This window comes from Scyliorhinus canicula, chromosome 6, assembly GCF_902713615.1.
Source record: "Scyliorhinus canicula chromosome 6, sScyCan1.1, whole genome shotgun sequence".
Taxonomy (NCBI): domain Eukaryota; kingdom Metazoa; phylum Chordata; class Chondrichthyes; order Carcharhiniformes; family Scyliorhinidae; genus Scyliorhinus; species Scyliorhinus canicula.
The window spans coordinates 55,267,103-55,281,558 of NC_052151.1; the positions used below are offsets into that span (position 1 = coordinate 55,267,103).

At 43.7% G+C, this 14,456-nt stretch overlaps 1 protein-coding gene across 2 annotated transcripts in view; it reads left to right on the forward strand.

The window, feature by feature from the left end:
* Positions 1 to 5,437, forward strand: part of ttk (ttk protein kinase) — a 72,928-nt gene extending 67,491 nt beyond the window's left edge. The window contains exons 21-22 of one of the 2 annotated variants that reach the window (XM_038799318.1): positions 1,302 to 1,399; positions 3,901 to 5,437. In XM_038799318.1, the coding sequence (XP_038655246.1) occupies positions 1,302 to 1,399; positions 3,901 to 3,978 (176 nt within the window). In that variant the 3' untranslated portion in view covers positions 3,979 to 5,437. The remainder of the gene's footprint in view (positions 1 to 1,301; positions 1,400 to 3,900) is intronic. The other variant, XM_038799319.1, reaches the window with a different exon arrangement.
* The last annotated feature ends 9,019 nt before the right edge of the window (positions 5,438 to 14,456 follow it).

A 14,456-nucleotide genomic window follows, 5' to 3' on the forward strand; every position in this document is an offset into this window, starting at 1 on the left:
TCGCCCTACCTCCTGACTGCCCATATATTAGATTCCCTATCCTTGTTCTACAGTAGTCGATGGATTCTTCACTAACTAGGCAGTCCTAGGTTATTGAGGTTAGGCGGAATGTGAAGTCGAGTACAGAATCAGATCAGCCATGATCTTGTTGAAAGGTGGAACAGGCTCAAGAGCAGAATGTCCTAATTCGTATGTAGTACTGAACTGTTGCAATCACGGCCCTTTAAAATGAGACATTGAACCCAGGCTCTGTTTGCACCCTCATAGACATAAAAGATCCCATGGCACTATTTCATGAAAAAGCATGACATTATTCCACAGAATGGATACAGCATAGAAGGAAGGCATTCAATCCATCATATCTGAGCTGGCTCTTCAAAGGAGCAGAATACCTTGTGTCACTTACTCCCTGGCCTCTGCCTGTAGTTTTGCACATTCTTCCTTGTCAGATCATAATTCAATGCCTCAGTTAAACCTGCCTCCAATAAACTCAGGCAGTGCATTCCAGATTCCAGCCACTCGCTGCGTGAAAACTCTTTTCATTCTAACTCCATTGCTTCTCATGCCAATCTCCTTCAATCTGTGCCCTCGTGATCTCGATCCTTCAACCAATGGAAACTGTTTTTCCGTATCTACTCTGTCTAGGCCCCTTATGATTTTGTATGCCTCTATCAGGCTTCCTCTTCCACTTAGTATTTATCTCAATCAACATTGCAAAAAATATGTTGTTTACGTTTTCCAGATCACAGGATTCTGGGTGTGTGGTGAATGCATGTATTGTGCATAAAGCATCAGTTGCAGAGGAGGGGTTAGATGGACGAGGAGGTCTTTCCTGTGTACTTTTAATCCTTTGTTCTTAATAGGCTATCCAGATTGGAATTCTTTCCTCCAAAGAATTGTATAAAGGCACTAACATCATTCTTTTAAAAAAGATATGAAATTTATCTCCATGGGGAAAGAAGGGGAAGTTGAGCTTTGCAGCAGAACATGGAATTTAAAAATCTTTCTGAAAATTCATTGCGGAAAAAGTTATTGAAACGTTAGTTGGCCATTGAATGTAAAACAAAATGCGAATCTCTATCCTTTTGTGTGTGAGTGTGAAATGTTCCAACGGATTTATTTTAATGTGAACTTGCAAGTTTCATAATGACTGGGGAGAAAATATAGGACAGGGCTGCTGATTTGGGATCAGATTTTAACTAAGAGAGTGCCACTTTTTGAAGACAATGTTCCTGTATCTGGCTGAACTGCTTGAGTTTGTGTGTTGACGTAACAATGGAATAATTCTTTATTTTGTGTAGCAGTGGAACCCAGCAAGACATCCAAGAAAGAAATGCATCACATCTTAAGCCAGTTGGTAGCTTTGAATTCTCCAAACAGCATCACAAGGGCAGCTAGAGTAAGTCCTTTCCTCATTATTAGTTCATATTTTGGAATTGTTGATTATTTTTTAGTTAGATGCCCATTTTTCTAAATTAGGAAATGCTGCAAAATGTCTAACATTGTTTTCCTGTAAATAGTAGCTTGCTTTATTTGTATACAAGTAAAATAACCAGAATCCAGCTGTCTTAAAACTAGAAATATCCAAAATTGGGACATTTTTGTAATAGAGCACTTTTCTGTTTAGTCGTAGCTCAGTGGCATTTTGTTTGCTTGAAAAATGCTTGCACAGACTTCAAATAGGAATAGCTATGCTTAAAGGCGGGTTTAAAAAAAACAACACGTTGTACAATATGTTTGCCTCTCCTGAGACATAGGTGCCATTGGCTAGGCAGCATATATTGTCCAGAAATATCCAAAAATGTCTTGCTCCCAAGGGTGCTGGACTTTAGAAATATTATCTGTAACAAGTGTTTAAAATTACTTTGAAATACAGGAACCGTTTTCCAGAAACATCCATTTCATCTGGATATTTTTTTCTCCAGTTTCCCTGTTGCCGGACAACATTCAATGGAAAATCTCCTGTAGGTGTTGCTCCTTGTGTTGGTGATGTCTATAAACCACATTTTCCCATGATCATGCATTGACCTGGCTGTGGAGTGTGCTTCCAGGCTGTTATGGTGCTTTTTGACTATTCTTGTGCTTCTTAGTGGTCAGCTTAAAGATGCATTTTATCATCTCTTATTCCTGATCCTTCTTTTTTTGCCCCCTCCCTGACTCAACTAACTGCCTTAGTGAAATTCCTGCCTCTGCTCAGTTACAAAGTCAGATTGGAAATTCAGCGATGTTGGTTCTAATCAAGGACTTTGGACCCTGAGTGTCCAAGAAAGATTTAAAAATTATGCCCAATGTCTCTGCAACTTTCGCTCTCACTTCCCTCGTATGCTTGGATGCATCTCATCGAGATGCAGTGCCTTGTCCACTGTAGGTATAGGCAGCCTATCCAATACCTGTTCCTCAATTTTTGAATAGTCCTTGTGATCGAATTTCAGCATCTTTCACCGTGACCTGGGTAGCATCTTTCTTGGTGCAAAGTATTTATTTATTACCTTAGCCATGTCCCCCACCTCTGTGTGTAAATCTCACTTTTGGTCCCTAATCGGCCCTACTGCTTTTACCACCTTTTTACTGTTTATATAGCTACAGAAGACTTTGGGATTCCGGTTTTTATGTTTTATGGGGGCTGGTTTAGCACAGTGGGCTAAATTGCTGGCTTGTAATGCAGAACACAGCCAGCAGCGTGGGTTCAATTCCCGTACCAGCCTCCCTGGACAGGTGCTGGATTGTGGCGACTATAGGCTTTACACAGTAATTTAACTGAAGCCTACGAGTGACAATAAGTGATTATTACTATTGAAGGGCTGGTTTAGCCCAGAGCTAAAGAGCTGGCTTTTAAAGGAGATGAAGGCAGGCCAGCAGCACGGTTCAATTCCCGTACCAGCCTCCCTGACCAGGCGCTGGAATGTGGCGACTAGGGGCTTTTCACGGTAACTTCATTTGAAGCCTACTAGTGACATTAAGCGATTTTCATTTCATTTCATTTTTATGTTGGCTGTCAGTCTCTCTTAATACCTGTCTTTACTTCTCTTATTTGCTTTTTCACTTCCCCTCAGAACCTTTTATATTCAGCTTGGTTTTCAATTATATTTTCCATTGAATCTTGTCAAAAGCATACTTTTTCTTCTTTTATCTTAATTTCTACCTCCTTTGTCCTTCATGGAGCCCTGGCTTTTGTTCTGCGTTTCCCTTAAGAGGGAATATATCTTGACTGCCCGAATCCCCCCACCTTCATGGTAGCCCATATTCAAGTGACCATTTTTCCTGCCAACCTTTTGCTCCAATTTATTTGGCCAATATATGTTTTTACCTCATGGAGGTTTGCTTTCGCCTTGGTAATTATTCTTTCTTGGGATTATTCATTGTCTTTTTCCATAGTCATCCTAAACCTTATGGTACAATGATCGCTGTCCCCTAAATGTTCTCCCACTGGCAGTTTTATCTGCTTGGCCCACTCCATTGTCAAGCACCAGATCTAGCAGTGCCTCCTTTCTTGTAGGACTGGACACATTCTGCTGTTTTTAAATCTCCTGAACTTACTATAGGGATTCTTGCCCCACTCTGCCCGGTTTCCTCCCACAAGTACTGAAAGAAGTGCTTGTTTGGTGAATTGGACATTCTGAATTCTCCCTCGGTATACCCGATCAGGCGCCGGAGTGTGGTGACTAGGAGATTTTCACAGTAACTTCATTGCAGTGTTAATGTAAGCTTACTTGTGAGAATAATAAAGATTATATTATTACAACCTGTCTGCGCAGTTGCATATTCCATTGTCTGAAAAGTAAGGTCTGCATAATTGAATTCGCATTCAATCCTGTATTGTTACAGATAAGATTTTAACAATTTTCAATGTTGAAACAGCAATGCTCTGGAAAATAACACACTTTTCCCAACATTTTGTAGACTTTATGGGAACAGTGCAACAACGGCCATGATCTTGATGTGTCTGCTTTTATGAAGTCATCCCGTCACAATTTGTAGCAAATACGATTATGTATACCTCTGAAAAATGTGGATCAAGCAAGAGAATAGCCGATCCGAAGACTGGGAGTTTGGACAACATGTCTCTTGGAATGTGTAGTGATGAGAAATTGATCTCATCCATGTAAAACTGTCTTGTGGCTGTCACTGATCTTATTTGTGTCACCATGGTAATTTACCATCCAACTGTAATAGCAATGGCACACAAGACTCTGCTGTGTTACAACACAACGGAAGGGACTGAGATGTTCACCCTAAGAACTTAGCACTATTTTTTTTTTTAGAATAGGAAATTCAATGTTTCCTGAAATAATGGGAAAAACATGTTTTTCTTTTCATCAAGCACTCCCATGTCGGGTTTAGAAATTGGAAGCAAAGTATTGCTCCATCTATGTTTCGCCAGTCTTGGAAGGCCAGCCACCATTACATCGCCTGATCTTTCTGTATGATTTCTTAATGATCTCTGGGTCTCTGAGATTATCAAATTAAGTTTTGGGTTTGTTCCCCTACATTATCTAGGTTCAGGAACTGAATGGAGGCTCTCCAAACTCATTCATATTCAGCTACCAGAGAGTTTGACCCCATTCTTTTGGGCTAAAATTCAACCTGTGCAATCCTCAATTTAATTGGTCAATCAATTAGAATTTGAGGTGAGTGAAAGATGGAGGTTTCCCTGCCTTTATAATGATTTTTTAAAAAATCAGCAACCCAATTAGTAAGTCGGTGTGCATTACACAGCTGCCTGCACATATTATGATAACCTGTAAATTCTTTGAACTGAAGAAACAGCTACGGCACATGGTCTAAGCTAATTATACAAGTACATCTGTATTTTACAAAAAGGCAAATTTTGATGAATCTAACTCTAAGCTATAATCAGATGATTGCAGTTGTTATTAATATGTTGGACCTAATTGATTTGTAAATGTAAATAAAAAGAACATGTAAGTACATTATTACCTAAATAGCTGCCTAAGGTTCACCATGAATGCTCTGTATATTTGTTTGTCCTCTAATAGGTATATATTATAACTTCTCCACTACAAATCTCATTCGATTTGGAAATATTGTGCAAAAATCATAAAATACATGATTTAGATATCGGCAAATTTGATGAGTTTGTTGGATAATTAGTGTTACGTTGATGCCTTGGGGAGAGGAAGAAAAGAGCATTAAATTGTAGATCTAGTCAACTTAAACTGAGGGGCAAGTTGAAGCTAACTGGCAATTCAAGTGAAATTTTGAGATATTAGATATCACAATGTTATGGTGTGAGCTGTAACTTTAGTAAAACTTTAAACATTTATGGCTAGCTCATGCATTCTAAACATAATACAAATTTGCTTCAAAGTATATGACAATTACTATTGATGAGAGATTCTCTGCAGTTCCATGTACTGTTTGTTGCTCACTTGAAAATGTGGTTTAAATAGCAAATAAAATTGATTTAATATTCCAATTGCGTATTTGTACCAAATCAGCTATGAGCTTTTTTTTTTCTTAAACTTTGATGTAATGGGAGGGCAGCATGGTGGCGCAGTGGGTTAGCCCTGCAGTCTCACGGTGTCGAGGTCCCAGGTTCGATCCTGGCTCTGGGTCACTGTGAAGTTTGCACATTCTCCCCGTGTTTGCGTGGGTTTCGCCCCCACAACCCAAAGATGTGCAGGGTAGGTGGAATGGCCACGCTAAATTGCCCCTTAATTGGAAAAAATGAATTGGGTAATCTAAATTTATTTTTTAAAACTTTGATGTAATGGTTACAGTACCAACAGGTCCATTTTTAGCCTATTGTCCAGCTAGGCCTATTTATGTACTCTGATTTGACAAATATGTTTACAAGGCTTCAAATCCAGTAAAGATTGTAACCAACAGCGGTTTCCTGGTCCCTGAATATTTATGCAACCTCAATGACTAGACATTTCTTATATGAATTCCTGGGATGTGACCGGGCCAGCATTTGTTGCCCAAAGCCAAATGCCCTTGATAAGGTAGTGTTGAGCTGCCACCTTGAACGGCTACAGTCCACATGGTGTAACTACACCTACAATGTCACTTAAGAAGGTTGTTGCAGGTTTTTCACCCAATTAAAGTGAACGAGCGGGGCCACAGTTCTAAGTCAAAAGGACGTGTTGCTGGAGAGGAACTTGCAGTTGATGGTGTTCCCATGCATCTGCTTCTCTTGTCCTTTGAGGCAGTAGATATAGTGGGTTTGTATGGTGCTGTCATAGAAGCCTTGGTGAGTTGCTGCAGTGCATCATGTAGATCGCACACACTCCTCCCACTGTGCATCTCTGGTGGAGGGAATGAATATTTAAGGTGTAAATGGGATGCCAGTCAACTGGATGGTTTTGTGCTGGATGGCATTGAACTGCACAAATCCAGTCAAGTGGAGAGTATTCCATCATGCTCCTGATTTGTGCCTGTAGATTGTGGACAGGATTTAGAAAGTTGAGTTACTAGCTGCAGTAATCATAACTTCTGACATGCTATTGTGGCCACAGTATTCATTTGGTCCAGTTTGGTTTTTGGTCAACGGTAACTTACGGATGCTGATAGTGGGGGATTTAGCGACGGTGATACTGTTGAACTTCAAATGACAATGGTTATATTCTCTTATTTGAGAAACTCAATGTCTAGCATTTGTATGACATGAATGCAACTTGCTACTTATCATCCCAAGACTAATTGTTGTCCATGTCTTACTGCTCCAGTGCCTGATGGGTTGTGAATGGTATCGACAACTATGCAATTTCCAGCAAACTTCTCACTTCTGGGTTAAGATGGAAGGATGATAATTTAATTAAAGGCTTCTGACTATCCACTCAGTCTATGCCCCTCACAATTTTGTTGAATTCTATCAGGCCGCCCCTCATTCCAATGAGAACAAACCAAGTTTATTCAACCTTTCCACATAGCGTAATGCCTTCCATACCAGGGAACATCCTGGTAAACCTCTTGTGTACTCTCTCCAAAGCCTCCACATCCTTCTGGTAGTGTGACAACTAGAATTGAACACTATATTCCAAGTGTGGCCTAACTAAGGTTCTATGTAGCTGCAGCATGATCTGCCAATTTTTATACTCCATGCCCCGGCGACGAAGGCAAGCATGCCATATGCCTTATTGACTACTTACACCACCTGCATTGCCACTTTCAGTAACCTGTACCCCCAGATCCCTCTGCCTGTCTCGGGTTCTGCTATTTACTGTATTTTCCACCTACATTAGAACTTCCAAAATGCATTATTTCACATTTGGATTAAACTCCATCTGCCATCTCTCCGCCGAAGTCTCCAACCGATATGCATCTTGCTGCATCCTCTGACAGTCCTCATCGCCATCCGTAATTCCACCAACTTTTGTGTTGCCTGCTAAATTAGTAATCAGACCAGTTACATTTTCCTCCAAATCATTTATATATACTACAAACAGCAAAGTTTTCAGCACTGATCTTTGCGGAACACCACTAGTCACAGCCCCCCCATTCAGAAAAACACCCTTCCACTGCTACCTTCTATGACCAAGCCAGTTCTGTATCCATCCTGCCAATTCACCTCTGTTCCTGTGTGACTTCACCTTCTATACCAGTCTGTCATGAGGGACCATGTCAAAGACCTTACTGAAAGCATCCACTGCCCTACCTTCATCAATCATCTTTGTCACCTCCTCGAAAAACGCTATCAAGTTAGTGAAACACGGTGGCGCAGTGGGTTACCCTGCTGCCTCATGGTGCTGATGTCCCAGGTTCGATCCCGGCTCTGGGTCACTGTCCGTGTGGAGTTTGCATATTCTCCCGTGTTTGTGTGGGTTTCGCCCCCACAACCCAACGATATGCAAGGTAGGTGGATTGGCCATGCTAAATTGCCCCTGAATTGGAAAAATGAATTGGGTACTCTAAATTTATTTTTAAAAAGTTAGTGAAACACAACCTCCCCTTCACAAAATCATGCTGCCTCGCGAATACGTCCATTTGCTTCCAAATGGGAGTAAGTCCTGTCTCGACGAATCCTCTCCAATAAGTTATCTACCACTGATGTATGTTTTACCAGCCTGTAATTTCCTGGATTATCCTTGCTACCCTTTTTAAACAAATGAACAACATTAGCTATGTTCCTGTCCTCTGGGATCTAACCTGTAGCCAGTGAAGATATAAAGATTTCTGTCAAGGCCCCAGCAATTTCCTCCCTCCGTGTTCTGGGGTAGATCCCATCAGGCCTTGGGGACTTATCTACCTTAATGTTTTTCAATATGCCCAACACCACCTCCTTTTCGATCTTCATGTGACCCAGACTATCTGCACACCTTCCCTAGACTCATCATCCGCCAAGTCCTTCTCTTTGGTGAATACTGATTACTAAGTACTCATTCAGTAGCTCGCCTATTTCCTCTGGTTCCATGCACAGATTCTGTCCTATGCCCTTAAATGAACCAACCCTTTTCCTTGCTACCCTCTTGATGTTTATATACGTGTAAAAAGCCTTGGGTCTTTCCTTAATCCTATTTGACAATGACAATTCGTGACCCCTTTTAGCCTTCCTGACTGCATAAGTTCCTTTCTACATTCCTTGAATTCCTCACAGGCTTTGTCTGTTCCCAGCCTTCTATTCCAGCCCTTGCAAGTGGTTTATTTTTCTTTTCGACTAGGTTCACAAAATCCCTCATTATCCAAGGTTCCCCAAACTTGCCATACTTATACTTCTTCCTCACAGGAACATGCCGGTCCTGAATTCCTATAAACTGACATTTGAAAGCCTCCCACATGCCAGATGTTGATTTACCCTCAAACATTTGCCTCCAATCTAGATTCCTCAGTTCCTGCTGAATGTTGTTATAATTAGCCTTCCCTCAATTTCGCACCTCCACCCAAGGAGTAATCTTATCTTTATCCAACAGTACCTTAAAACTTACTGAATTATGGTCACTGTTCCTGAAATGCTCCCCTACTGATATTTCGACCACCTGGCTGGGCCCATTCCCCAATATCACCCCGTACGGCCCCTTTCCTAGTTGGACTATCTACATACTGTTTCAAGACGCCATCCTGGATGGTCCTTACAAGCTATGTCGCATCCAAGCCCCTAGCACCAACACCCCACCCCTTTTACATCCCCCTCTATCCCGCCTGACACATCCAAATTCTGGCGCTTTTAGCTGCCAATATTGTACACCCCCTAACCAAGCCTCTGTAATGACAGCAACATCATAGTTCCAAGTACTAATAAAAGCTTTAAGTTAATCTGCTTTCCCTGTTATACTTCTCGCATTGAAACAAATGCACTTCTGACCACCAGTCTCACTGTGTTGTGTAACCTCTCCCTGCCTGCTCTTCCTCTGAGTCTTTCTGGCCCTATTCTCTAGTTCCCCCTCAGTTATTTCACATTCTGACCGATTGCTCCAGTTCTTCCCTGTTGCTCGTTCTGGGTGAGTGTGCTTAACACTCAATTTGGCTCTGTTTCGTTACTTAGCTCTGGAGTCGCCAGGTATCATTAAGATACCACCACAAGCTTCAATGTCAAGTTCAAAGCAATAAAACCATACACCAATTAGTAAGTTCAAACAACTGAGATTATAATACAATTATAATACTACCCATGCACACGCTAAGAGGATTAAACTATTCCTACCGCTAAATAAACCAATACTTATCTCGAAGGGAACTGCCGGATCAGAAGGGATCTGCTCTCTTAGTAGACAGAATACACATTGGCTTGGTGCAGCCTGCTTGTGCTGTTAACATTGTCCATTTTAACCTGCAAGCTTTGCGTTCCTCCATTTTGTATTTAGGGAATGGCCAACTTCGGTGGCTACATCCCTCACTCCTCCTCTCCGCCACACTAATTTAAACCCTCCAATGTGACACTAGCAAACTGCATGGCCAGGATATTTATGCCCCTCCAGTTTAAATGCAACCCATCCTTGTACAGGTCACACCTGTCTGGGAAGAGACCCCAATGGTCCAGATATCCCTCCTATGCCAGCTGTTTACCCATGTGTTGAACTGTACTTTCTTCCTATTTCTAGCCTCACTGGCACATGGCACAGGAAATAATCCCATGATTACAATCCTCAAGGTCCTGTTTTATAATTTTAATAACCTAACTCTCTGAACTCCTGCTGCAGGACCTCGTCACTTCCAGCCTATGGCGTTAGTACCAATATGTACCATGACCTCTGGTTGTACCCTGTCAGAATGCCACCTGCCATTTCAGAGACATCCTACACTCTGTTGCCAGGGAGGCAACATACCATCCTGGAATCTCTTTTACGTCCACTGCAGTGTTTACCTGTGCGCCTGACTATAGAGTCCCCTATAACTAGTGCTCTTCCGCGCTTGACCCTCTCTGCTTAACAACAGAGCCATTTAAGACACTCTTTAAAACTTCCTCTTTCACCATCTTCCCTGATAAGCCTTAATGCAGCTCAATGTCAAATTTTTGTTCGATAACATTCCTGTGAAGTGCCTTGGGAGGTTTAACAATGTTACACCTGCAATATAAAGTGAAATTTTAGTATTTTTATTGTACTGGAATAGCCTGAGTAGAAGCGTGGCTACTTCTGGAGTAAAGGACTTCACCCATGATGGGACCTGTAGGCTTTGTTGTGTTCGGTGCATTCAGATGTGGTCTTTGATGTCCTGGACTAAATTAAATTGATTACAGTCTGGAAAGTGGACTCAGTGAGTGTTAGATCAGTCATGATCTTGTTAAATGGTGGAGCAGGCTAGAATGATTGAATAGCCTTATTTCTATTTCTTGTGGTCTTCTAAGGTCTTGGAAGCATGGTGAAAGATCTGGCAGCCTCCTGGCTCACCAGCTTCACTGGTATGTTACCTCTCAACTTTTTACTGAAACCACTACACAGGGTAAAACACTACTGATCATCAGGTGATCAATTTAAGCTTTTTAATTCTACTTTTTATATCTAAGACTCCCTTTCAGATCCTGGTTTATTTCACATTTCTTTTGATAAGGGCAGCACGGTAGCATTGTGGCTAGCACAATTGCTTCACAGCTCCAGGGTCCTAGGTTCGATTCCGACTTGGGTCACTGTCTGTGCGGAGTCTACACATCCTCCCTGTGTGTGCGTGGGTTTCCTCCGGGTGCTCCGGTTTCCTCCCACAGTCCAAAGATGTGCAGGTTAGGTGGATTGGTCATTATAAATTGGCCTTAGTGTCCAAAACGCTTAGAGGTTACTGGATTATGGGAATAGGGTGGAGGTGTGGGCTTGGGTAGGGTGCTCTTTCCAAGGGCCGGTGCAGACTCGATGGGCCAAATGGCCTCCTTCTGCAATGTAAATTCTATGAATCCTGAGGGGTGGACTAGCTTTTAGCATCACTGGTGAGGCTTTTACTTTTTTTAAAAAAAAACTTAGAGTAGCCAATTCTTTTTTTCCAATTAAGGGGCAATTTAGCATAGCCAATCCACCTACCCTGCACATCTTTTGGGTTGTGGGGGCAAAGCCCACGCACACATGGGGAGAATGTGCAAACCCCACAAGGACAGTGACCCAGAGCCGGGATCGAACCTGGGACCTCAGCGCCGTGAGACAGCAGGGTTAACCCACTGCACCACCCTGCTGCCCTTGTGAGGCTTTTACTCTCGAGGGGCAGTTGCGAGGGAGGGTTCCAACAGCCATGATGCAGGTGTCTTTTGTTTGGGGTGAGCTCTGCTAATCCCCTGCTTCCTCTGCTGTGAGGCTGCACTTTTGAGGAGTGTCAGCACCTGGTGGACCAGTGACTGAGCATAGCCACGCCTAACCGATTGATGATATTGCTGCAGTATGAGGGTTTCCAGATGGACAAGCTGGGTGGGAATTCACGTGACAGAAGCCCTCTGAGAATACACAGGATACAGTGTGCAGTCTCAACAGCTAGGAGCCTGCAACATGCAGCAAAGGGGTGGGTTTCAATCAATTAATGCAGCAATGGACGTCTGAGCCAGGTTACCCTGGTCCCGAGAGGGACACCCCAAGTGCACAGACTTCCCACCAAGTTGTTCCCTGCTACTTAGTGGGCAGCACGGTAGCATGGTGGTTAGCATAAATGCTTCACAGCTCCAGGGTCCCAGGTTCGATTCCCGGCTGGGTCACTGTCTGTGTGGAGTCTGCACGTCCTCCCTGTGTGTGCGTGGGTTTCCTCCGGGTGCTCCGGTTTCCTCCCACAGTCCAAAAATGTGCGGGTTAGGTGGATTGGCCATGCTAAATTGCCCGTAGTGTCCTAAAAAGTAAGGTTAGAGAGGAGGGAGAGGAGAGGGGGGGGGGGTACGGGTACAGGGTGGATATGTGCGTTTGAGTAGGGTGATCATTGCTTGGCACAACATCGAGGGCTGAAGGGCCTGTTCTGTGCTGTACTGTTCTATGTTCTATGTACTCCTTGCAGTTGAGGCAGAACCCCGCCCCCCCCCCCCCCCCCCAGCAAGGCCAAAAGATTTTGAGAGTTTTCTTACCTTCTTGCCCCCTCAACAGCCACGGCGTTCGGGCCCCACTTGTTAATACTTGCACCAATTCATGCCCGCATAACTCCCGCCTGAGCGGGGTGGAGCCTCACAGAGGGATGGGGCATCCCGTGTCGAAGCCATCAATCATGGACAAATCACAGATTTGCATGGGGCTACTGCCGCGGGGCGTGATCCTCGATGCCGCCGCTGTTGGGGGGAATCACAGCGTCATGTCGGAATCGGCACCGGGCTCTGTGGTGATATATCACCATATATACCCAAGGGGTTAATGTAAATGCACTACAACTAAGTAACCACTAGAGGGAGCACAGGATATGTCATGAGATGCAAACATGCAGCTAATGAACACTTAGAATAGGACACAACCAATGAGCAGTCAAGACACCCAGAGGTGACACTTAGAGAGTAGGACAGGAGCAGATCAGAAGCATCACGCCCACCATGTGGTTTAGAGCAGACTGGTTAGTTAGACTGAGTTACTAAAGCAAGCTTAGCAGGAGAGTCAAACTCATAGAGAACTGTGCTAATGGTTCAATAAATCACATTGAACTTACTTCAAAGTCTGGAGTATCTTTTGGTCAAAGCTGCATCGAGTTGCAGCCTGTGTTATCCCAGAGTACATAACACAACATGATACCAGTAGTGCCTGTTGAATCTATATAGTTCAACTCAGCACGATCCGTGACTATCAGCAACAGAACCCAGGCAATCTCAGTGCCAACTGGCATGCATTCAAGCAGAGATTTGCGATTTACATGGTAGCATCCGACCTAGACGGTGTGGCAGATGCTGAGAAGATAGATCTTCTACTCACCATTGCGGGTGAAAATGCAACAGAAATCTTCAACTCCTTCAAGTACTCCAAAGGGCAGGACAAGAGAGACATCCAGACAGTCCTGCACAAGTTTGGAAACTACTGCGAGGTAAACACAAAAGAAATCGGTAAAACTGGCGCCTATACTCACCACGAGGCAAAGATAGGTTTGCAGCAGAGGCAAGCGGCAGTTTTGATTGGCAGCCATCTTGCGCAAGAAGCTGCACATGTGCAGTTCCCAAGAAGACGCTAACCGGCAAAACAGTTTTTTGCACATGCGCAGTTGCTCAAAGAGCACACAGTAAAAGAAAAGCGACTTGCGCATGCGCAATCCATTCCTACGCTCTACGTCACAAGCGTCATGACGTCAGAGGCCCCGGACCACGCCCACTTAAAGGGGAAAATGTCCGAAAACAGTGAAAAAAAAATTTAAAGCTAGAAAACACAATTCTTTCATCTGGAACGACCGCACAATGTTTGAACTTTGACCAGTAGCTGAAAGTAACCTCCGCAGACCCCTGCAACAAGCACTGCTCTAACAGATGATTTAGTCCTTGAAGACTACGACTCAGGCGATGATTTCATCATTGGGCGTGGCAACCTCAGTATCAAATCTGAACCACAATGAGATGTGTTGTACATTGAAGCATCCGACACAGTCATGGATGAGTTCTTCGGATTTGAGGATCCTCAGCCCAGCATAGATGACATCCCGACCCATGAATACAGGATTCTGCTGCGGCCTGACACCAAGAGACAGAGAGAGGTCCAGGCCCACAGAGGGCAGCCTGACGTCAAGAGACAGAGAGCGGTACAAGCCCACAGAGAGCGGCCTGACGCCAAACCAATGGTCCACGCGCCACGAAGAGTCCCCTACTCCGCACAGAAAGCGATGACAGACTCCACATCGAGACCACTGCACATCTCCGTACAGAGATCACAGAAAGACTCCACAGCGAGACCACTGCATGACTCCACACAGATGAACCAGAAAGGGCTCCAGATGGGGAGCATCGACAAGCCAAAGATGATTAAAGTCAACCGGACATGACTCCAGACGGGAGGCGCCGAGGAATCAGACGGCACGCTCAATGAAACAGCAGATGTCACAAAGGACACTGACACAACTAACTTTGTAAAGGACTAGAATTCTCTACTCGGTGTAGTCATTGAGCACAACAAACACAACAACAAGCACGTCAATAACAA